This window comes from Microtus oregoni, unplaced genomic scaffold (genome assembly GCF_018167655.1).
Source record: "Microtus oregoni isolate MIOR12 unplaced genomic scaffold, Mior012 000011F_ref0000422, whole genome shotgun sequence".
NCBI lineage: Eukaryota > Metazoa > Chordata > Mammalia > Rodentia > Cricetidae > Microtus > Microtus oregoni.
Window position 1 is genome coordinate 54487027 of NW_024543070.1, and position 25334 is coordinate 54512360.

General features: G+C 45.4%; 1 protein-coding gene across 5 annotated transcripts in view; it reads left to right on the top strand.

The window, feature by feature from the left end:
* The window catches only part of LOC121453450 (SHC-transforming protein 3), a 119784-nt gene that overhangs the window by 40106 nt on the left and 54344 nt on the right, over positions 1-25334 (top strand). For all 5 annotated transcript variants that reach the window (XR_005975011.1, XR_005975012.1, XR_005975013.1 and 2 more), the window contains one exon: positions 4760-4830. Coding sequence is in view for 1 of the 5 variants with exons in the window: in XM_041660241.1 (XP_041516175.1) it covers positions 4760-4830 (71 nt within the window). In the remaining 4 variants the exon portion in view is untranslated. The remainder of the gene's footprint in view (positions 1-4759; positions 4831-25334) is intronic.

The window sequence follows — 25334 nt, forward strand, 5'->3', positions numbered from 1 at the left end:
GGTGTCTGAACAAAGGCCATAACACTGAGGTTAGGAATCTGTGTGGAGTTAATTATTGTCCCTGCTACTGCAGCTTGGTTACTTTGCACTGTTTACCTTGGCTCAACAAATCCTACAGCTGGCTACATGTCCTAGTAAATAAGGTTGTATTCTTTTGGTGATAGTTTATCTTAAAATCCAATTAGCAAGGCACCTGGCTGTGGGAAACAGGTTTTTTTTTTTTGACTGTGTGACTGTTCTTACACATACCTAGGAGATGTTATCAATATATCCCAAATGCATAGGGGAAATCGTGTCCAATGAATGATCAAATAGTGCTGAACCGTGGGAGATATATCCCAAATTTCTAGCAGATGGGAGTAAGCTATGGGAGAAATCTGCAGTCAGAAACAGCCAGTTCATTCATAAGGCAATAACTGCAATACACCTTACGTCTTGTTTTAATCCTCCAAGAGAATCCTTGATTCTGATGGGTTGACCTCATGGATGATGCCTGAATGATCCTGCAGCTGTAGCAAAACACCATGGCCAAAGTGACTTGAGAAGGAAAGAGTTTACCTCACTCACAGTTCCATATAGCAGCTTATTATCAAAAGCAGTGAGGCCAGGCACTCAATCAGGGCAGGAACCTGGAGGCAGGAGTTGAAGCAGAGGCCATGGAGGTGTGCTGCTTACTGGCTTGCTTCAAGCGGCTTGCTCAGCCTGTTAATTTATTTGTTTGTTTGTTTGTTTGTTTATGTTTTATAAAACCAAGGACCATCAGCCTAGGGATGGCACCACCCACAATGGACCTTCCCTCATCCATTACTAATTAAGAAAATGCCTTGCAAGCTTGCCTACAGCCTGATCTTGGGAAGGCACTTTCTTAATTGAGGTTCCCTCTTAACTGATGACGCTAGCTTGTATCAAGTGGACATAAAACTAGCCAGTACAGCTATAACCTCGTAGTATACTTTGAAATAGTCCAATATGGTGATGTTTACAGCTGTTTTCTTTTCACTGATGATGACGTTGCTGTCTGGGTTTATTTATTTTGATAGTTTCCTATGAATTTTAGGATGATGTTCCGTGGAAATGTGACTGGTTTCATATGGACTTCATTGAAAGTGAAGATTGCTGTGGACAGAATAGACATTTAGTAGTTTTCTAAATGTCTACAGACAGGGGCTGGCTTTCAGCCTTTCCATATCTTCTTCCCTTTCTTTTGTAAGCATTTTATCCTTTTCAGTGTAGCCATTTTTTTTTATCTCTTTAACATTTTTTTGAATTTTATTTTTGGTAACTTATAAATGTATTTGCTTTCTTGATTTCTTTTTCAGGTAATTTGTTATTGGCGTGTAGAAAAGATACTGATTTTATTACATTGATTTTGCATCCTGCCGCTTTGCTGATTTTGTTATCGATATTAATTATTCTTAATTTGTTATTCTAATAGGTGTGCACACACGCACACGCAGACATGGCAATTTGATTTCCTCCTTTCTAACCCCAGTGTGTTGTATTTCTTTGTCTTGCTGGTTGCCCTGACTGAGACTTCTACCTCTCTGTTGGACAGCAGTGGTTAAAGTGCACATCTTCACCTTGCTCCAGACCTTAGTGGGGTGTGTTCACCCCTGACACTCCACATGATGCTGTCCACAAGCTCTTAGGATGCTAGTACCACATACTTGTGAACGAATGTTTCTTCATATCTCCTTTGAGGAAATACCAACATCACGGTCTGTCTCTATCACCAAACATTTTATCTCATTAATTAATAAATTGATTTTTTATGGTGTTGGAGGTTGAGCCTAGGCCTTACTCACATATACTAGGCCGGTGTTCTGTCTGTGAGCTACACCCCCAGCCCCCTTTCAACCGTTCTTTTGAGGGAGGCTTTCACTGTGACACAATCTGGCCAGGCATAGGCTGTGCTACTGGGCAGGCCTGTGACTCCCCTGCCTAAGCGTCTGGACTAGATGGGATTCCCAGTGTAACAGAAGTGACAGTGTTCTGTACCTGTGCTGCATGGTTTCCTGTGACATTCTCACAGCTCCTCTGTGTTAGACCTGGTATTAACATCACCACAATGGTGGTCACTATGTTCCCCCAGTCTCAGGGCATCCGTGAACTTGGCATTCACAGTGGCCCTGGATAGTGGACTGTGTTCATCTAACTTTTGGATACTGGACATGCTTTCCACAGAACTCTGCAATGCAGTGTGGGATGTGTTGACTTTGATAATGGTGGTCATCACACAGCGTGTGACATTTGGCCCATTTGTCACAGAAACATCGGATTCTGTAATTATATAATTCTGTGGTACTTTGGAAAATGTACATCTAAATAAAATGATGATGCTAATAGGTTTTAGGAAAGTCAAATGTGGTGCCAATTTAGGAATTCAGGATGCTTTACTCATGGGTGAGAGTTACGATTGTGTGTGGAAGTAGGTGTGCAGACGTGTGCATATATATGTGTATACGTACTCTTGTTTATCTGCATGTGTCTGCAGGAACATGTACACATACATATGTGTGTACAGAAAAGTTGTTAATTTAGGGTGTCTTCCTCAGTCACTCTCTACCCCAGTTTTTGAGAGACGGTCTCTCATTGAACCTGGAGCTCACAAATTCAGCTGTGTTGGCTGTCCAGCAAGCCCAGGGATCCTGTGTCTCTGCATTTTCAGAACTGGGATTAAGTTTCATTCTGTCATGCTTGGCTTATGGCTTATTGTGCATGGATCTAGGGGACCAAACCCAGATCCTCATACTTAGAAGGCTTTTTCACTCTAACGACTGAGCCATCTCCCAGCCCAGAGAGTTGTGGTTGTGGTGGAGACCAAATGATCCATCAGCAGGGTTGTCTAGCAGAATAGAGTTCTATCATTGCCCTTAGAACCCACAAGGCTCAGATGGGGCTAGCGGTATTCCGCCACCTTGACATTGACCTTGGTGCCGAGGAGGGAGGAACAACCACGTTTGTAGGTGCAGAGACTTTCAGTTTCGAGAAGTGGGTCAAGTGTTACATAAAGTTACGTAACAATAGACGGCAAAGCCAGGCCCAGGCTTGGGTTTTCTGTACAATGCAAACAAACTGCTATTTGCACCACATTATGAGACTTCACGAGGCTCATGCAGTCTAGTTTGAAGGCGCCTGTGTCTTCTAGCCCCCCCAGGGCTTAGAGCAGACACTGCCTCCCTTGCCGTGACTGTCCACCTGCACATCTTTATGAGCGGGACTGACCTAAGTTCCACACTGCAGTGTGTGCCCTTGAGCTTCTGGAGACGTGAGGTAAACAGTGAAGGCTTTCTGCTAAACTGAAGTGCTCTGTAGCTTACTCATAACCCTGAAAATATATCTATTAGACAATGTAGGAGTCCTGGTTAGTTTTATGTCAACTTTACACAAGCTCGAGATGTTTGGGAAGAGGGACTCACAATTGTGAAAAAAATGCCTCTATGTGATTGGCTTGTGGGCAAGTCTGTAGGGCATTTTCTTAATTAGTGATTGATGAGTGAGGGCCCAACCCTGGGCAGGTGGTCCTTTGGTGTATAAGAAAACAGGCTGCACAAGCCATGAGGAACAAGGCCATAAACAGCACACTCTCCCATGACCTCTGCATAAGCTCTTGACTCCAGGCTCTTGTCCTGTTTGGGTTCCTGCCCCGACTCCCTCAGTGATGGCCTGTGCTATAGAACTGTCAGCTGAAGGAAACCCTTCCCTCCACAAGCTACTTGGTCATGGTGTTTTAATCACAGTAATGGAAACCTAACTAAGACAGAGAGGTTTAGCATTAGTAAAAGTGTTGGTTGTATAGTGGTAAATTCTCCTCCTCCTCCTTCCTCCTCCTCCTCCTTCTTCTTCTAAATTTAAGACCCTAGCTGGGCAAGTGGTGGTGTATGCCTTTAATGCCAGCACTCAGAAGGCAGAGGCAGGTGGATCTTTGAGTTCAAGGCCAGCCTGGTCTATAGAGTTCCAGGACAGTCAAGGCTACATAGAGAAATCATGTCTCAAAAAACCAAAATATTATTATTTAAGAACCTTTAGAAGTCTTGTATAGATCCAGGAATAGGATGTTTGGGTAGAGGGAAAGCATTATTATTGAAAGAATGCTTTAATAGCATTAACATAAACATTTAAGATTTTCACATCTCACACTATATAAGGTATTATTTAATAAAAATGTTGAAAAACATACCTCTAAAGAAAATGGCAATGCTTAACATAAACATTTAAGATTTTCACATCTCACACTATATAAGGTATTATTTAATAAAAATGTTGAAAAACATACCTCTAAAGAAAATGGCAATGCTCACAGGTTTTATAAAAGTCAAGGGTTCTGTCAATCTAGGCACTTGGGATATTTTCTGATAGATAAAAGTCTAGGTTTAGGGTTTTAATAAAAATACATCGCACCTAGAATTTAAATCATTTTTATACTAAAAATTATTTATTCTCTGTCTCCGAGAAAAGAGATAGGGAGATAGATAGGTAGAGAGAGCAAGAGCTTAGCAGTGTGCATGTGAAGGTCAGAGGACAGCTTGCAGGAGCTGTCTCTGCTTCTACGTGGCTCCCCGGGGATTGAACTCAGGGCACAAGGCTTGGCGGCAGACACCTCTAACCACTAAGCCATCTCACCGGCGCCCTTCCCTTCAATTTAAAGGTACAACGTGATGTAAGAATTTGTATGGCTTCCCCAACCTCCTGACATCATTAGTGCTTTTCCTATTGCTTTCGGCTCCCAGGACTCATGCACTGTCTTCTCTTTTTGCAGTACTTGGGATGCATTGAAGTTCTGCGCTCAATGAGGTCTCTGGACTTCAGTACAAGAACTCAGATTACCAGGTAAGCTCTTTTGAAAGTAGACTCCTGGGGTTGTACCTCTGAAAGGAAAGGGTCACGAAAGCTTATATCCTAGGAGTTTCTAGAAGAAAGCCTGGCCCTTCTGACACTGGAGGCTGGTAATGGAGGCAGGACTCATAGCGTGTTAAAATATAGTTGTACCTGTCTATGTGTGGAGAGATATGTCTCCCATCAGGAGCAACTAAGCTGCAAACATAATCATAATTAAGGGATAACTTGTGTGTTCGTGTTTGTTTCCTCAATGTAGGAGCCCCTAATTCAAGATCAATACTAAAATTACCAAACTTTATTCTTTCTGAAAAACAAATATAGAGACATCTAAGTAAGTTTCCAGTCGTGCATAGAGAGAACAAATGTCACAGGATTCGATGTAGAAATATTCATGGGGAAAATCATTTAGGAAGGAGGCTGATTTTTTAAAAAATATTTTATTTTCAATTAATATTTTAGGTAGTATTGGGTTTCATTATGACATCTGGTTTAATTTTATTAGTATTTTAGTATAAAATACTGGACTTCACTATGCTTTCACACACATGCTAGTTTACTGTGTTCACATTCACCTCCTGCCATTCTTTTCTCCCTCTTTCCCTTTCCCCTTGTCCTTTTCTCTCTCCAAATAGTCTTTCTACTTTCATGTTGCATATATTTAGATCTTCATTCTACATGAGAGAAAGCATACAATTTTTGTTTTCTCCCCAACTGCCCTTTCTTGTTCCACTTACCCCCTCCCTGGTATAATACTCCCTTCCATTTTCATGATACACACACAGACACACACACAGTCACACACACACTCACACACACAGACACACACACACACTCTTCTCTTAGCTTGGCTTATTTCACTTAACACAGTGGTCTCTGGTTCCATATTTTTCCCTACAAATGACATAATTTAAAATATTTTATATGTGTTTCCAACATTCTAAGTGTCTCAGGGGCCAGGACTGAAGAACTTTTCTATGAAACAGTGTAGCAAAATATAGTTCCTGGAAGAGTTGAGCTAAAATGCTGATTTCCAGTCGTGCTGCAGAGGAGGACAACAGAGGCTGTGACACAGTAGAGCTTCTGTAGCCGGGGGGTGGGGGTGTGTGGGGGGTGTGGGGGGGGGTGGAGGTGGGGAGGGTATCTGTTGCACTGATAGTTGTGAAATTGCTCAAACACCCTCCTCAGAAAATGATGCCTGGTTGCTTCATCCAGATCACTGTGTTGTGCTTCTCGGAGTCAGGAAACCAAGTCTGAAGGCTTAAGTCCTCACATGGAGGTGTTAGCTGTCAGGTTGGCATTGCTGTCCTAAGTTCTGTAGTGATGCCTTTTCCTCCTCCCCGAAGCCATCTAAGAGTTGGCATTTCTCTTCTCCCTAAAGCAACTCAAGACACGTGGTGGGAACACAGCTGCATTGGTGTTCTAAACCAAAGAAGGAGGGATTATGTTCTAAAGAAAGTGCTCATTTATTGAAGGAAAGCCTGTTTCCTTGGTCACTCATTCATCCACTGCTGACAACTGCAAAAGCAATAGAAGGGTGAAGGGGCTTTTTACCAGGGTGAGAGAGAAGGTGAGAGAGGCAGGATGAACTTTACTTACAGGCTATGGTTCTTGCTAGGGCTTCTGAGGGACTTGGTCATGGGGCTGGGGATTTTTCAGAAGTGTGGGTTAGGGTGGACAGCATCAATGGTTAAGCCAGGAGTGGCAGGAACAGTATTTATGGTGACTTTGGGGAAACAATCAGAGGAAGGAGAAATCCATTCATGCTGGAGTGGGGCTGCCTTCAAGACAAAAGACACGGCGTCTTAGTCAATGTTCTATTGCCGTGAAGAGACACCACGGCTGTGGTAAGGCTCATAAAGGAAGATACTTAATTGGGGCTGCCTTACAATTTCAGAGGTTAGTTCATTGTTGTCATAGCAGCTTGCAGGCAGGCATGCGCTGGAGGAGGAGCTGAGAGTTCTACATCATGATCCACAGGCAGCAGGAAGAGAGAGACTGGGCCTGGCTTGAGCATTTGAAATCCCAGAGCCCACCTAAGTGACATACCTCCTCCAACAAGGCCACACCTCCTAATGACCAAGCATTCAAGTATATGAACCTATGGGGGCCATTCCTATGCAAATCACAATGGCCATGTTCACTTTCTCTCACCGACAAGGTATACACTGTCCCATCTCACTGTATAAAAATGCTTCAGTGTGATAGGGCAAGAGCACTGTCAATCCTGGACTCAGAAAAGGTGGTGCTACATTCTGATTGCAGCAGCATTACCTAAGGTTTCATTAGACTCTTGAAAGTTACGTTGTTGCTCTCTGTGACATTCTCTATCCCTGCGTCATCTCTATTATGTGGTATGTTTCTTACTGAAGTTAGTTCCTGGAGCACACTCACATGAAACAACTGGACACATCAACACTAAAAAGAAGCTGTGTGCGTCCAGAGGAATGCTCTGCCCTGCCTTGTAGATTCAGCACAGTGTGGGGCTTTAAAGGCCTCACTAGTAACTAGGTGTTAGCTGTGCCTGCCTCTCTAATGAAATACTTCCTCCAGAACTTATATAGCAAGGATATTCTTGGGAGGTTGCAGGGAAACATAGTATGGTCAGATTATGCAGATACTAGGTGAACTTGTTTCTAAAAGTATTTCAGTCATGATATTTAGTTAATTAATTACTTTTTTGTAAGCAATAACCTCTAAGCATTTATTTTTACTTTATTTTAAAATATAACTTAAAATTCTTACCCATACATTATTTGGAGGCACTGACGGTGGTATCACATGGCTTTTCAAGATAGGTTTAGTTTTGTTCTGTTTCATGGCAAGTGAGCTTGTTTATTGTTTTCTTTTCAGCAATAGTAGGCATGGATTTCCAACCAAAAGATGACTTTTAACTGTTTTCCAATTAAAACATAACTTTAAAAATGTACATGTAATTGCTTCTAGACTTAGTGGCCCAGTGACGGTCAAAAATCCTATACTCCTGATATCTTGGTTTAGGGGACTTGGTGATATGTTCAATCTAATCTCTGCCCACTGTGCTGAGAAGATGGCCTGGTTGCAGGGCCTATCTCTGCCAGGTGAAATAGTGAGCTTGTTTTGGATTTGGACACCAAGTAAGAAGGGGACTAGAATAATGTCTGTAGATTATACAGGACGAAGCCTGGTCATAGGGGCTCCTGTTGGAGTTTATTTAGTCGGATTGCCAAGGTTTTTTTCATCACAGTGGACAAAGGACTACAAGTGACCACCAACAGTGTGAGAGGCGGCAAAGCTGCGGGAGGTGTTGCTTTCTCCAGACCCCCGTGTGGATGGGATGCACCGCGGAGCTAAGGACCTCAGGGCTTGTGGAAGTTTGTGGGAGATTCCACTGAGGCCACTGCTTCCCACAGGGCCCCTTCTCAGCAGGCTCAGAGAGCACAAGCCCTGCACCCTCCTCTAAAAGTCACCATGTCCAGTGCAGCTTAGAAAGAGGCAGGTTCCCCCACTTACCGTATTTGTGGATGAGAAGTGCACTTTGCAGTGTCAAAGGGGCAACACAGAAGCTCCACTGTAGCGGGCAGTGAAACTTTAATTGCTCTAGGTTTATAAGAATAGCTCAGCAAGTGGATGACCTCACTTCCTTCCACTCCCAACAACTGTGATACGATGGATCTCTGCCTGCTCTGCAGGACCCTCAAAGGACTCAAGGACCGAGGATGGGAACCAGGACTGATGTCACCTGGTTCCTAACTGGAGGTCCATCAGAGGCCTCCACATTTATCTATGTGAGGCTGTTAGGTTTTTACACTGGCCACTGTGACCACAAAGATGGGGCACTGACCCTGGCCTCAAGGCTGATGTCAAAGCTGTGATCCCTCACCTATACGACTGGAATTGCATAACAGTATTTCCTGGGTCGTGGGACCCTGACCTCGTGCTATGGAGACTGGGCTTGAGCTCATGCAGGATATGGCTGTGAGTCTTCTTAGATTAGCCCTGCTGGCTGAAATCTGTAAGGAGATAAGAAATGTCCTCAGTCACGATTGTGTTCAACTCTGTCACTGGAGGTCCCCACCAAAGCCAATTTTTGGACAGTGGAAAGCTATGAATATCTACACTGTACAATTAAATTCAGAGTTCCCAGAGAGGCGACACTTTCCCAGCCAAAGCACAAAGTCCTAACGATGTTTAATCTTGATTGTCAGCTTCAGTCATTGCTCAAAAGTCATAGCCTAGATGCACAACATGCCAAGGGTGTCTGTATAGGCCCCAAGCCAGATACACAGGAGAGCTGATTGAGAAGTGGTCACTTGCCTAAAGCAAGTGCCTCCCTTCTTCCCTCATTCCTCACACTCATCTGGAGTGTGATGGTTCATTTTCATTTTCAAATCGATGGGATTTAGAATCACCATGGAAACACATCTCTGGAGGAGACAATGAGAACATTTCCAGGTAGGTTTAACTGAGCAGGGAAGACCTACCCTGAACATGGGCAGTACTATTCCATGGCTTGTGGTCCCAGACTGAATGAAAATGAGATTGAGTTGATCGCCAGTGTTCTCTCTCTGCTTCTCGGCTGTAGCTGCGGTATGACCAGCTATTGCACACGCCTGTCGCCATGCTATCTTCACCACAGTGGACTGTGCTGTACCCCTTCCTAAACCACAAGCCCAAACAAATCCCGCCTCCTAAAATTGGTTCTAGTTAGGTGTTTGGTTAGAGCAAAGATAGTCTGTCTTCTCAAGAATAATCACAGAGGTCACACATGGCTTTCTGGTCACGAAGGACCCAGTCCACTCCCTGCAAGGCTGCGATGAATCTTAGCTGTCCAGTTTGCTTCCTTTCTGGACCCTGTGCACTTTTGCCCTCAGTCACGTGCAGCTTGTTGGAGTCTTGAATGAGTTGCAGGTGACTGGTGAAACGTGGTCCGGGGCCCAACATGAGCTTGCATCTCTGAACTCTGGAAAGGGAAACCATCTGATGCATTTTAGGTTCTTTGCATCCCTTATTTAAATGCACCCACAGGCTCCTGTCAAGTCCAGAGTTTTGCATGTGGATATCAACAGATACCACATGTGATGTAGGATGTCCTTCTGGATATGTGTTGTAGCTCCATGTTGGGTGCCAGATGTAGCTAGCTGTATCTCCATCTCATTGGTCCATGGACCGGTTTTTCTCCACCCACCTCTTCCTGAAGCCACTTACGAAATAATCATTTGGAGTTAATATCAGTTACAATTGTTTGGCTAATCTGTTAGGCTTCTTACTTAGCTCTAACTATTAAATTATCTTGTTTTTATTAATCTGTCTTTTGTCATGAGGCTGTGGCTTACAGGGGCAGCACATTACCCCTTCAGCAGCTATATGGCATCTCCTTTGACTCCGCCTAGCCTCTCTCTCTGTCTCTGTTCAGATTTCCCACCTGACTTTACTTTGCTAAGCCATTGGCCAAAACAGCTTTATTAATTAAACAATAAAAGTAATAACAAATATTCAGAAGAACATCCTACATCACACACGGGCTTTGTGATGGCCCAGTCCTGTGCTTACAGGAATTTTGCTTTGGAACGGGAAGATTCAGAGAATCTCCACTCTGGTAAAAACTGTAGAAGCAAAGCATTTTTTTTTTTCTCTGTCCTTGCTCAGGGTACTGGCTGGGGTCTCAGAGACTTTCCTCTGGGTGTTAATGTATGTCTGTGGGTGTCTGAAGTACTGTCCCTGGGTGTGGTACCAAAAATATGCAGTAAAGCCAGGTACACAGTCAGCCATGATTGACAGATCTGGTGACAAGGTGGGCCGTGGAGTCTTCTCATGTGAAGGTCATGGCTTAGAACACATGGTGTTGATCCGAGAGATACACCCTTGCTAGTTATAGGGATTTGAATGTGAGCAAAGAGCAAGGAAGCCATGGCCATGTGAAAAGGGAACAGAGGCCTGGATGGTGTTTCTGAGAATGGCAGTTCCCTGTGTGGCATAGCCACTTCTATCTGCCCCTTTATGCTCTCTTCACACCCGCCCCTGTGTGGGCGTGGCTTCCTCAACCCACCCCTGTGTGAGTGTAGCTTCCTCACACTTGCCCCTATTTGGGCGTGGCTTCCTCAACCCACCCCTGTGTGGGTGTAGCTGGATTACGCCTGCCCCTGTGGGCGTGGCTTCTTCAATCCGCCCCTGTGGTGGGTGTGGCTTCTTTGCATCTGCCTCCATGGGGCAGTTCCTCTCCAGCTGAAGGAGGAAGTGCTGGACCAGACCCCAGCGTGGTGCTGCCATTCCATCTTCCAAGATGTCACCTGGAAAGCTCAGGCTCTGGGTGCTCACCTTCTCTGACTCCAGGTAAAACTGTTACTCCATTCACTTCAGATCTGTGAGTCTCGGCATTCTCATCCCCATAACCCACCCCACCTCTCCACCCTCACTCTGCCGCTTCTCATCACTGCACACCTGGGGGGCAGGATTGGGGCCGCTGCACACCCGCCGTCCCGACCTGAGGGTTCACCCCACTCGTGATGTTCTCTGCTACCTGCCAACTGCCTCTCATTATTTGTGTCTCATGGACATCCACTCACAGACTCATTTGGGTCCCAAACAGTGCGGTGTGTTTTAGGAGAGGAATACATTTACTAACAAGAGATTTATGTTGTTTACAGTGGGTTTGCTCTCCTCAAGTGTCCTCGCCAGGAGTAGGTTTGCAAGTGGAAGACAGAGGACAGGAAGAAGAACAGGTAAGGCCCAGACCTGTGGGAACCTTGGGGCTTATGTGATTCCACGACACCTCTGGGAGGTGGTGACCATCGTTTATTCAGGCCTCCTGTTAATTATTTTCTCTTGGAAGTGAATGGCACCAACTCAGTTAAGTGGGCAGGAATTTTGGGGGCTTCATGCCCCCAAAGCCATGATGACAGGGCCTTAACTGGGTTAGGGTGACTTTCTCATTTGAGAAACACTGGGTGAGGAAATGCTAGGGTGTCTTGCCTTCATAAACACATCACACAAAGCATGTTATGCTATGTACTTGGATGCCCATCACGGGCAGCTGATGGAGGGGACCCCTGTTCATCTGCTTCCTTAAGCCTGAGAAGGACTCATACTTGACCCTAACAAGTATGCTAGTCTGTCCCTGTATCCCAGATCTCCCTTTCACTACAAAACAAACAGGTCCCATGTTGATTTCAGTTAGATGAGCCAGAGAAAGTAGCGAGTCTACTTTTACAGCTTCTCTGGAGCTCAGAGTGAGGAGAGCCAACACCAGTGTGAACTGGCCCTCTCTGCCTCCAGATACTCAGGCGGCTCAGAATGGTTGTCCCTGAATTTGAGCCCTACCTGTTCATTCTATATGTGCTTGTTCCAAGATGTGCTTCCAGCCTGGGTGTCTCACAACCCTCCTGAGGGCAAGAAGACACAAGGAGGACCTGGTGTTTTCATGCTCGGTATGATAATCCAAGTCCCGTGTGTGTGTGTGTGTGTGTGTGTGTGTGTGCGCGCGCGCGCGCGCGCGTGCTCTGCCTTTGGAATAAAACTCAGTTGGTACTGGTGCACTGGCCCTAAGCAGTGTTCCCTGGTTTCCCATTTATCAGTATTTGCAGTGAAGTGTGTGTCAAGCCCAGGGAGTGCAGTGGAGGGCCTCTGGGGTCCAGGGTTCAAGGCAATGGGCTGTATATGCACTCATGAAGGTGAGAGGATGCTAATTTGGGAATTATGGAAGAGAGTTTCTCCTCGATGGAGTTGAGTCCAGGAGCACTTCTCAGAAGAAGGATCTGTGAACACTGGCAAATTTGTCCTCCAGTCTCACTAAAGGGAGAACATGGTGGCAGTTGTTTGAACCTGGTTGGATGGGGGCAGGTTCACTCATCAAACCACCCTCATTGGCTACACAGGATTGTGCTAATCCATACCAGGCAGAATTTCCAGTTGGTACCCAGTGAAGATGTGAGTCAGGTCCAGAGACCAGGGTACACTGCATCCGGTGTGTCCTACGCCTTGATGTTTGCTACCGGATTCTTCTTATTTGTGAAAGTTAGGTACTATATTGCTGTGTGACAAAGTCCAGTAAAATCATGGCACATAGTGAGGACCCACAAGATGTCACCTTGATTGGACCTGAAGCTGCATGTGTTTATAATAGGTATATTTCCCTCAAATCACCAAAAGATTCCAAGATATAGTATGGCAAGGCTCTCAGGAGACTGGCCAACAGTCCCATGGAAGCCAAGTTGTGGAGTTTCCGTACGATGTCCAGGCAGCTCGTCTGACTAGAGGATCCTTTCCCTAGCAATCCTTACTGCTTATATAACCTAAGGGTGGGGTAAGTGTTGTTTACTTCCTGATCCTTAGGAGTCTCCCTCCCACCTCCAGAGCAAACTGTTCTACAATGTACACATGTGGGTGGAACAGGATCCCTGGACTGACCTGGGTGTAGGCACCTGAGTGAGCTGGTGCTGCTAGACCAGAAAAGGAAGAGTGGCTGGGGCATGTTCATGCGGAGAAAGGGTGAAGCCCATCAGAGCAGCTAGACTTTGAAGGTTGTATCCATTCCTGGTTCTGGCTTGTTCCCCTGGCAGCAATGCAAAGAATCGCTGGCATACACTCCTGGTACCATGAATTTTTCCCAGGTCATCTCTGTTATAATGGACTGCAGAGTGTTTCGTGTGTGTGTGTGTGTGTGTGTGTGTGTGTGTGAGGTCATCTCTGTTATAATGGACTGCAGAGTGTTTCTTGTGTGTGTGTGCGCGTGCGTGCGTGTATGGGGGGGAGAACAAGGCTCACAGTCATTTTCAAGGACATGCTCCTACTGGCCTAAGGCCCTCTGAGAGGCCCACCTCCTATTGATTGACACCAGATTGGATAGAACCAAGTTGAGAAGGAAGCACAGTGCCTTGGGGGACTTCGAGATGCAAATAGTAGCAATGGGTTGGTGTCAGGTTGTGCCCAAGGGTCTCTGTGCCTTAGCTCCAGAGGAAGACAAGGTACCATGGGACTTTCATCTGCTTTCTGCTGAAGGGCACCAGAAGGTTGGGACTCCTGACCTTGGGTTCCAGTTTAAGGAGGAATTGGGGGTGTGGGGATGACTCAGTGAAGAAAACCGCTTCTCTCACAAGCCTGAGGAGTGGAGTGTGGGTCCCCAGAAGCCACATAAACAGCGATGTGGTAGTGGGCATTGCCAGCACTACTCCAACCACAGCAAACACAGGCATGAGACTCTCCTAGAAGTGCAGGCAAGCTAGCCTGGAGTGGAGAGGGCACACACACACACACACACACTCACACACACACACACACTCACACACACACACTCACACACACTCTCACACACACACACTCACACACACACACTCACACACACTCACACACACTCACACACACACACTCACACACACTCACACACACACACACTCACACACACTCACACAGAGAGAGAGAGAGAGAGAGAGAGAGAGAGAGAGAGAGAGGGAGAGAGAGAGAGAGCAAGTAAGTAAATAAATCAATGGGAGCAGTCTTTGACAGAGCAGGGCCACAGAGGCTGTAGGCTCTCTGCTCGGGACTCAGACCCCACAGACCCCCTCTGTCTCTAGAACACTCTTTTTCAAATTCAGGCCCACATTGCAGTCACATGTGTAACGGAAGGAATGAGGTGGACCACATGAACTTCAGCTTCTAACATGTTTCGAGGTCCTGATAATGTTCAGGAACCCACTCTGGGAAGTACTATTCTATTTTTTATGGAAAACTATTTTTGTTACTTCTTTGGGAAGTGTGTTTTTAACTTCAGAGCCATTTGCAATGGCTATCCATGAAACCACAGCTTTGGAAATGAGACCATTTTCCCCCAACAGAGCCCACTCATCCAGGAATTTTAAAAATGGAGATCACAGAGGACTTGGTGGCTGAACCTGGTTTAAATAGCATCCATAGCACGGATCCGTGGCAACCCTCCCCGTGCTCTCTGTAAGGACCATCTGGCATGGTGTGTATTTATAATCCTCATGCCAGAAGCACATTTGTGTCACGGTGTACCTCTCTCATTGCTCATTTTCTGCCTTTGAGCCCAAGAATCTCCCAATAGATGATTCCAGAAGCATCCCTCAGCTCTTGTCAGAGGCAGCCTTTTGAGTAGGGTTGGGAGCCAGAAAGTCTGGGCTCAGCAGAGTGACCCTGCGCTCTTGGCGTTAGTTCATTTATTTCATGAGGTCTCTCAGCACTGCAGTGTGACTCTGATAGTATCCCTTCCTATGTAGGATCGGGAATCCATGGAGCTGATGTCTGAAAAGCATTTAGTTATCTTCTAGCACAGAAAAAAGCTCAGTTAGCTTGGTTCAGAATCTATTTTCTTCTCTTTCTAAAGCATTTATTTATTTATTTATTTATTTATTTATTTATTTGTGTGTGTATATGCGTTTGCCAGTGCTCATATGCCATTGCATGTGTGTGAAGGTTGGAGACAGCCTGAGGTGTCTGTCCTCACCTTCCACCTTGTTGGAGACAGGGTCTCTTAGTGTTTTTCGGTGTGTACAGCCGGCTAGCTGTCTCTCAAGCTTCTGGGCATTCTCTCCTCTCTACTTCCCATCTCGAGGTAGGAGAGTCAGTATTACAGCTGTGAACTGCCCTGTTTGGGGATCCAGACTTAGCTCCTCACACTTGTGCTTCACCCCCAAGCCTTCTCCCCATCTCCCAGTTCCCGTGTTCCTGCTAAGGGATCAGTATGCTGAAACAGGGCTTCCCGGTCCACCCCACCATGTTTGTGCCACCTGCAGGATGCAGGGGGAACATTATCAGCTTTCAGAGTTTGCCCAGCCTGGGCCAAGTTCTCCATGTCCTTTGTTCACCTCCCAAACCTGCTCCCCTTCTCTTGGGTCCACTCTGAAACTTTGTTTCTTTATAAACACTAACTAACCCTCCCCCTCCCACCCCGTTAAACATGACACAATGTCCTGTGTCACTTAGAATCTCAGAGTATATGGTGAAAACTGTATTTTGGATTATTGTAGACAAGATTTGTATTAAAATAACAGTTGAGGAACATACAGCAATACTAAAAAGTGTTCCTGTGAGTGAAATAGCACACGCCTGTAAGCCCAGCACTCAGAGGGCTGAGGTGGGAGGAGCATGAGGAGCGGAGAGCAGAGAACAGACACACAATACAGAGAACAGAATTGACGGCCTGAGCAGCCGCGAGACCTTGCTTAAAGGAAAAAGGAAAGATTAAAAGTGTTCTTGGAAATGTCACACGTAGATCCCGAGTGCACCGAGTCACTTCTTGATTGACAGCTCTTGTTGCCAGGGTCTTCTCATGTGCCCTCATCCTTTACGGAGTTTCAGGAGCACTGGAAATGATAAAAGTGGACTCAGAACAAGCATAAAAATTTGAAAGCAGTAGTGACTTTCAAAAAATGTCATTAGGAATGGAGAGATGGCTAAGTGGTGTAAGCCTGGCAATCTGAGTTTGATCTCGGCTACCTGCAGTAGGAAGAAAGGACTGGTCCCTAAAAGCTGTCCTGTGCTATAGTGTGCATGTGCCTACACACACAGAGATACACACACACACATACCACGTCACACACACAACAACAACAACAACAACGATAATTTAGCACAAAAGGTCTCTAAAGATGATAAACAGGGAGAGGAAGGGATGGAGAGATAGAAGAAAGAAGATCGGGAGAAAAGGGAAGGGAACAAAAGGAAGGAACGAAGAGAGGAGAGATACAGAATATGGAACCAACATCAAGAATGAAGGCTGGATGCCTTCTCTACTGAACTGTGCATACTGAGGGCATAATAGGAATGGGGCAGCTATGCCAGCAGATGTGATAACTTAGAGCAAATGGACGATTTCCTGGAAGGTACAACTATCCAAGCTCCCTGAATGAAGAGTAGGTGACCTATATAGGCTGTATCTATTGAATGAAACTCATCACTAAAGACCTCCCCATAGAGAAAACTCTAAGACCAGATGGCTCCAAACTCTTAAGGGAGAGGTAGCACCAGCTTCCACAATCTGTTCCAGCAAACAGAAGGGACACTTTCCAATTAGTTTTATGAGTCCAATGTTATCTTGAAACTAAAACCAGACAGAGACCATCAGAGAAAGCAACCAAACAGAACACCTCACAGACACAGACACAAAGCTGCTACAAGAAACTTCAAATGAGATTCAAGATGCCTCAGAAAGATAACGGTCCCTCACAAATGTGCCCAGTCAATCCTCACCATCACAAGGACCCACAGTGAAGCACACAGCAAAATCTTAAGTTTTTAAGCTTTTATGGTAATGACTCAAAATCAAGAGAAAACAATTGGTTAAGAGACCAGATTTTACATTAAATGATTTCCCCTTCTATTCTGCCTCAGAGTCATCTTACAAATGAACGCAGAAGATCACTCTGCTTGGCAGTATAGAAGTGAATGCCTTTAGGAAACTCAGCTTTTGGTATTTTGGTAGAATGCCCTTTCTCTCAAGTTTTTACCATCCCCTTCCAACTTTGAAGAAATGCAAGACATTAATGACTTTTTTTTTCCTGAAGGAAAATCCTTGCACACTGATAATTTTATTCAATTAGCCAATTTGCAATGTCCTATAATTTAGTTAAATGCACCTTAATATTGAAGCAATGATCAGAGAGAGAGACAGTGTTGGTTGAACAGTGAGCCTGAGCCTGCCCTCCATTCTGGGAAGATCACGGGTGGCTTTTGTTCTTTTAAAAACATTCATCCACTCATTTGTGGCCTTGTACACACTAGGCAAGAACTCCGCCACTGAGATCCATCATGAGCTGCAGGTCTCCAGGCGGTCTGCTGCTGCTTAGAGAGGCCTCCTTACAGTGGAGCGTCCATCCCACTGTGAGGCCCCTGTATGGCCAACTCGTGAGCTCTAACACCTGCCCTGAGAAGCGCTCACTGTAGAGGTGGTGGCAGTCGCCACCACATATCGCTGTTACCATCCCAGCTTCTCCATGTTATTTTGGGGGCTCTGGCCATTTCCTGTCTTGCTTTCTTCTGTTTCAGTCAAGCAATTTTGGTCTCCCCAGGCCTGGGTTTGTGTGTATATATATATATGATGTGTATGTACACATGTGTTGAGTCAGCCTCACAGGTTGCCCGTTTGCCTCTGTTCCCAGGTCATCCGGGCAAACCTGACCTTCCACAATGTGGGAAATACTTGAGGGTGGTTGTTTATGGGCTGAAGTTGTGGTTGAGTGAATAGAGCCCATGCCAAGAATTCACAAGGCCTGGGGTTCCATCCTCAGCAGGATGATTAGAAGTTCAGGGTCATCCTTAGTTACATAAGAATTTGAGGCCAGCCTGTTATACATGAGGGCTCGTCTCCAAAATAAAGAACAGACGTTTATGCCTGGCCTTGTGCATTGTCAGAGGACCGTTCTGTTCCTACCCATATTCTCTTTCAACCCCTCAGTGATCTGTGGGTCAGCCAGTGACAGGGAAGAGGCCCTGGACTGCCCAGCGGTCTGCAACCTCGTGATCTGGGAAGGCTGAAAACCGAATAATTATGACCGAGTCTGCCTCACTCTCCCACTGCACAGCGCATGTTCTCACAGCCACACAGCAAACCCAGGGCACCCAGGACAGCCTCACCTCGCAGGTGCTGGTTCAACCCACCCACTGCCTTAGGTCATCAGAAAGAAAAAAAGCATTTAATCTTTTGAGGTTGTCTGTCCTGTGAATTTTGGGATGTTTATGAGACCCCCCCCCCAGCACACACCCTCCACCCATGAGATGCCACAACCCCTCACCCACATTATGACAACCAAAATCAGAGTTTATTCTGTGTACCCCAGAGCCTCAGAAGGTTGTCTTAGGCAAACACCCATGCCTTAGCAATGAATTCATTTTCTGATAAAAGGGGCACAAAGAAGAGCTGGAGAGATTGCTCGGAGGTTAGGAATGCGTGCTGCTTTATCAGGAAGACCTGAATTTGCTTCCCAGCACTCACTCCCTGCAGCTCACAAATGCCTGTAATCTCAGCTTCAAGGGACCTGACAGCTTCTTCTGGTGTTAGAAGGCACTTGCACCCAGTCCGGCGGGTACACTCACAAGACACACACACATCATAATTAAAATTAATCTTTAAAACTCTTTTTTAAAAGAAACACACATGTATTCACTTGAGAATTGGGGAAGAGTTCAAATATGTAAAGGTGGGTGGGCATTTTCCACACATTTGCAATCATGTTTTGTTTGAAGTTGTGTGCCCTGCTTTTTCAAAGTATAATATTAAATAACCACCTTCACATGTCACAGTTTTGTGTTGCATGGCCCTTGGCCACTGTCACCCCTTCCCAAGCCTGTTTGTTTAGTGTCTATGGAAGACAGTCTGGGCCTTTTGTGTTTGGCCACTAAGCAGGGCCCTTTTCTCGGGACATGATAGGAGTCCTGATGTATGTTTCTGGCTTCTACAGCCATAAGGAGAACACAGATCTACTCATTCCAGACAGGACATCCATGACAGACCTAGTGACAACCCCACCAAAGGCTGCTGAGAGAATTTGTGAGGTTACTGGGGTTACTTGAAGAAGTGTGGGTGAGAGGTTATGCCCAGGGCCTCACTGTTACCTCACTTAATAGTCATGCCCCAGCATGGATGACATCATCTTTGTGTCTGCATAGATAGAATTTTCTCAGGTAACCTCTGACCTCTGTGTTCGCAACTGGGGCAGAATCACACACAGCTGCAGAGGGCAAGAGGCTGTGGCTGACCTCAGACGTTAGTCCTCAGATCAGCTGCCCACTTTGTTTTATTTGAGACAGGTCCCTCACTGGGACCTGCGATTGGCTTATTTGGTTGGCTTGCCAGTAGGCCCTATGGATCCTCTCTATCTTTCCAGCACTGGGTTAGAGGCACAAATCAGCATGCCCATCTTTTGACATGAATTCTGGGGATGGAACCACCTGACCCATCTCTCCAGTCCTGGGAACTCATTGTTCTACTTCCTGTATAACAGCCACTTTCCAGTTGCTGTGACGAAACCCCATGACCAGAGCAGCTGATAGAAGAAAGCGTTTCGTTGGGCTCACAGTTTCAGAGGGTTAGCATCCACAATGGTAGCTCAAAGGCATGGTGACAGGGACAGCTGAGAGCACACATGTTGATCTACGAGCAGGAGGCAGAGAGAACACACTGCTTCCTTATCCTTCTCAGTTTCACCAACTGGCACTCAGCCCCCGGAGGCCGTTCTCATTCACACCACCACGCTGTGGGAAAGTTGCTGTGCTTGCATTTTACTCTTTTGTCTCTTTACTCTCTGGGGGCCCTGACACCTAAATAAATACACTGAGGCCTTTCTTTCTTATGAATGCCCAGCCTTAGCTTGGCTTATTTCTAGCCAGCTTTTCTTAAATTATCCCATTTACCTTTTGCCTTTTTACCTTTATCTTTCTCTTTTCTATACACCTTTTCTTACTTCTTACTCTGTGGCTTTCCGTGTAGCTGGGTGGCTGGCCCATGATGTCCTCCTCTTCTCCTTTTCTCACTCCTTGATCCTTTTCCCAGATTTCTCCTATTTATTCTCTCTGCCTGCCAGCTCCGTCTATCCTTTCTCCTGCCTAATTACTGGCTGTTCAGCCCTTTATTGGACCAATCAGGTGTTTTAGACAGGCAAAGTAGCACAGCTTCACAGAGTTAAACAAATGCAACATAAAAGAATGAAAGATACCTTTCCACCTGGTGGACAAGATCCCAAGTGGGCATTGGGTGCTGGCCCAGGCTTCCCCTCCCATTTGCTGTGGACCTGGGGTAGGATGGATTGTTTGTTTTCTCAGTCCAGGAGAGGCTAGTCATGGGGTAATCTCCTTGGCCACCATGTGGATGGGTGAACCAGGAGGGTCCCTGCTCCCAGTTTCCCCCACCTTGCAGTACTGGGTAGAGGTTAGCCAGGATGTAGTGTCAGGGCAGCGTCTCACTAAGGGGATGCCCGTTACCCCCCATTTAGGCTTCCTTTAAGGTTCCCCTTGTCCCTTTCTTCCCCAGCTCAGCTAATGGCACTCCCCTTACATGTTCACGTAGAGATGCACAAATATGGACAGAGAGGTCAGAGGTGAGGAGGGGGCACACACACAGATCTTTGCCACACCCCTCACTGAAGGCACACCCTGGTATGATAGGCAAGTACTGTAGTGAAAGGGCTCTAGAACTTTCCACATTGTTAATAGTGATGCCCAAATAAATGCCATCTCACCAGGCTTAGATGGTTGGGAGACTGGCTGATGCTGTGTATAAACAAGGAATAAATCAGCACTTTATCTCTTGTCTTACAGATGCTGGCTGCCTCCAGAGGGCCTTGCTGGGTCCACACCTGGAATCTGTGGGCTCCAGGTGCCCTCAGAATTGTCTTGGTGCTTTTCGTCCCACACCTTGGTTGTGGCATGCTCTCTGCATCTCCTTGATTTCCATCTTCTCTGGCCCCCTTCCCCACTTATCATTTCTAACATTGCTGGATGCATAACTCTCTGCTGCCTGTACCATGCCTCATTTTATTATATTAAAGATTTCATTGTTGTTGTTGTTATTGAATGTGATGGCTAACCTTGGTTGTCAACTTGACATATCTGCAGAAAGGGAACTCAGTTAAAGAATTGCCTCCAGCAGACTGCCCTGTGGGCGTCTCTGTGGGGGTATCTTCTTGACTTCTAATTGATGCAAGAGGGCCCATCACACCGTGGGCAGTGCCATCCCTAGGAAAGTGGGCTTCGGGTACATAAAAGACACCGTTTCATGGGAGCCTGGGAGCAAGCCAGTCAGCAGCATTCCTCCATGGTTTCTGCCTCAGTTTCCCACCTTGAGTTCCTTTCTTGGCTTCCATGATGAGTTATAACCTGTTAGCTAACATAAACCCTTTCCTCCCCATGATATTTATTGAAGGTGGGATTTTTGTTTTGTTTTCAAGATTGATTTTATTTTTAATTAGTGTGTGTGTGTGGGGGGGGGGTATGTACACATGAGCAGGTGTGCCTGTGGAGGTCAGAGGTATTGGGTTCCCTGAAGCTGGAGTTACAGGTGGTTGTGAGTCACCTTGACACAGGTCCTTGAAACTAAACTCAGATCCTCTATGAGAGCGGTACTTCCACATATCTGCCAAGTTATTTCTCCAGCCTGAGAAAACCGAGTTCTAATTCTGGTTCTGTCCTTGACTATCTGAGGGTTTGTATAGCCGAGATGAGGATGTCTGGAACCATTGGTGTACCGACATGTGCCCCTGTTCCTGGAAAAGTGAATGTTGACAGTGGAGCCAGGAGTAAAGCAGGAGCCTCAGGGTCACCCCAAAACCTCTCAACAGCATCTCCAGTGCTGTTTTATGTAATTGCTCTTTATATATAACTAATATATAATCTCCCTACCCCCAGGCTCCTGCTTTTGAGCACTTTGTGGCATCCAGTTGGTTCTGTTGTCCTAGAGGGATGGAGCCTGGTGGGAGGAAGTAGGTCCTCTGGGTTACCTTGAGGTTTTATAACCAGTCTCCACTTCCTATCTACTCTCTGTTTCCTGACTGTGGATACACTGTGGCCCACCAGCCTCAGACTCTGACCACCATGCCTTTCCTACGTTGATGGACTGTATCTCCTCTTCAACCTATGAGTCAGAATAAGCCCTTCTCTCCTTAAGTTGTGTCTTCTCAAGTGTTAGGTTGCAGCTTTGAGTCACATAATTAATATAGGAAAATAATAATAAATTATCAATGTAGTCACTTTCAGTAACTTATGCCTGCACGTGGATCTACTACTATCTTCCTATGATTTTTTTTGAGATTATATCTTTTGGGATAATATTCTGTAATCCAACAAATTATAATTGTTATGAGTATATGTGATGTCTGGAGCCAGAATCAAATGCCAGAACTTTACAGTTTATAATTCATCCCCCCTTCCATATGCGATGGTTGGTTTAATTGCCAACTTGACACAATCTAGATCCCCTGGGAAGACGTTCTCAGCGTGGGATTGTCTAGATAAATTGGTCTGTAGGTGTGTCTCTAAAGGGTTATCTTGATTATATTAATTGATTATGTTACTTGGCATGAGAAGACCCAGCCCACTGTGGGTGGCACCATTCCTGGGCTTGGGTCCTCCACTGTGTAAGAGTGGGAAGCGTGAGCTGAAGAGTAAACACACATGCTTTCATTTTTCTGTCTTCACTGTGGATGTGATGGGATGAGCCGTCTTAACTTCCTGCTTTTCTTAACTTCCCTGTTATGATGAAGTGTAGCCTGGGGTTGTGGACTAAAATTAACCTTTTCTCCCCTAAGCTGCTATTGTAAGGGAATTTTAGCACAGCAACAGAAATAAAACTAGGGCTAGGTATATTCTGTGTTGTATGGTCTGGCTCTGCCCTCATCTCTGACCTCTGTCTATTTTTGTGTGTTTCTATACAGAAATGAAAAAAGGAAACCCAATGGTAGACTTGCTGTGGACAAGGGCAGGAAGACAGTGGGGGTGTCTCAATTACCCTGGCTACTGGAGGTCTCCAACATAATCTAGCTGCCACATTGTATAGAAGAGTGAACACAGAGGAGAAGGTTCTGTGTTTAGTCAGGTGCCAGCAAAAGGGGGTTTCGTTGTCTGATAAGGACCGGCATTGAGAGCCACAGGACATATTGTCAGCACCCTGGACAGAGCCTTCCCGTACAGCTCTCTTCTTTCCAGGCTGCCTTCAACCCACAGTGCCACGGAACTTCATCTTTCACACACACCATGTCCACTACCCAGGGTCCACACTTTCAGCCTGGACTCCAGTGATCCTGCCTTCTGCCTCTGAGCCTTAACAGCCTCTTTTTTTCTCTGGAATCCTCCTGTGCCCTCCATCCCTGTCCTGTCTCCACATAGCTCTTCCTTATTTTATGCCCCATATGCTGTTCCATTCAGAATTAACTGAAAATATTCTTAGGAAATTTTTGGTAGGATACTGGCTGCACACCCGTCAGTGAGTACCATTGCCTGACCCATAACTGTCAAGTATCTCCTATCCTCTGCTCGGTCAGGATAGCCTTACCTTTCTCTTCCTTTTGATGGGATATCCACAAACCTGTTTATGGCCTCTCTTCTTTCTCACCCCGGGGGTTTTTATGGAGATGCATCCATGGCTCTCTGAGTTTAGGTTCCTGCTGTGACCACTCACATCATTCACAGCTATGACACCCACCTCTCTGCCCTACTTGTGGAACTTGATGACTCGGCACGTGCACAACCAAAGAGATCAGGTTGAGAAGCTTCCCGTGTTTTCAGGACCCATTTGTCATTCCTTGCCTGAAATGCCTCTGTCTGTAGTCTTAGCTTTGTCCGCTGGGCTTATGATGGTTTTCTTTCTGACTTATTTTGAGATGATTGTCTCTTGACTTGCCTACATTTTTGTTTTGATGCTATTGTTTGCATTAGTATTTCCTTTATGATATATCCCTCTCATATCAACCTTCTATTCAAAGATCATTAAAAATAATTCTTCCTGAGTTTCTTGAATACTTTTGTTATTTAAAATCACAATAGCTTCTGTTTGTGATACACCAAGAATTAATTTACATTTGAGGCATGCACTAGAAACTGTTTTCCCCTGAGTAGCTATTTATCACTTTGTGTGTGTGAACTTAAACTTAGTGCTCTATATAGTTCATTTTTGTTGCTCTTTCCCCTAATTAAGTATAATTTGAATGGGGAATAAATTATCCTACGGTTCTACTGTTATTTTTTTTATTGTTTCACTCTGAAAAGTGTCTGTGCAAGCATGCACACGTGCCTGTTATACATGTGGGTGCAAATATGCACACCTGCTGTGAACGTTTGTGCAAAGTCTAGTCCTAAAGTTCTGCACTGGCAAGAATAAGCTTCAGTTGTGAGAGATATCTGCCCTATGGATGAGGGTACAGACCTGGGTGGAGGAGCACAGCGCCATCGTAAAACCAAGGTTAGAATTTTGGCAGGGCTGTCCCTGGTCGCTTTCAGATGACTGCTGTGTTTGCCAAATGTTCCATTTTCATATTAGTGGAGCGCTGAGGTCAGGATTTAGCTTCTCGAAATGGAGTTGTACTGAGTGGAATGCTAAGAAGCAATCTCTATTATTAAAAAAATAGCAAAATTGGTACCTGGGTTCCAAAAAGGAATTAAATGAAATTATACCAAACTAAGTTATTGCTAAATGAGCAAATTGAGACAGTACTCCTCACTAAAACATGCAGGAAGGAAATTGAGAATAGCAACATTTAAAATTAGACCTTGGAGTTAAAGTAACTAATTGCAGACATCTAAATATTGCTGCTTTTAATGGTGTGTCATTTCTGTTTCAAGCAGAAATAGACACCATCTCTGGTTGAAGTAAGGACTGGTCACATGTGATCACATGAACATTAGAAACAGATCTGTGGCCATTCTATGGCAGCGCATTTTTTTCTGAAAAGCATGTTGATTTGAAGATCTCAGAAAATTCTGAGAGCTCACAGGGGTATCCTTGGGGCTCATTTGGAGAGTGTGAGCTCAGGAAGAGTTATATGGTGACTGTGCTTGTGACTGTGCTCTGGGAACATCAT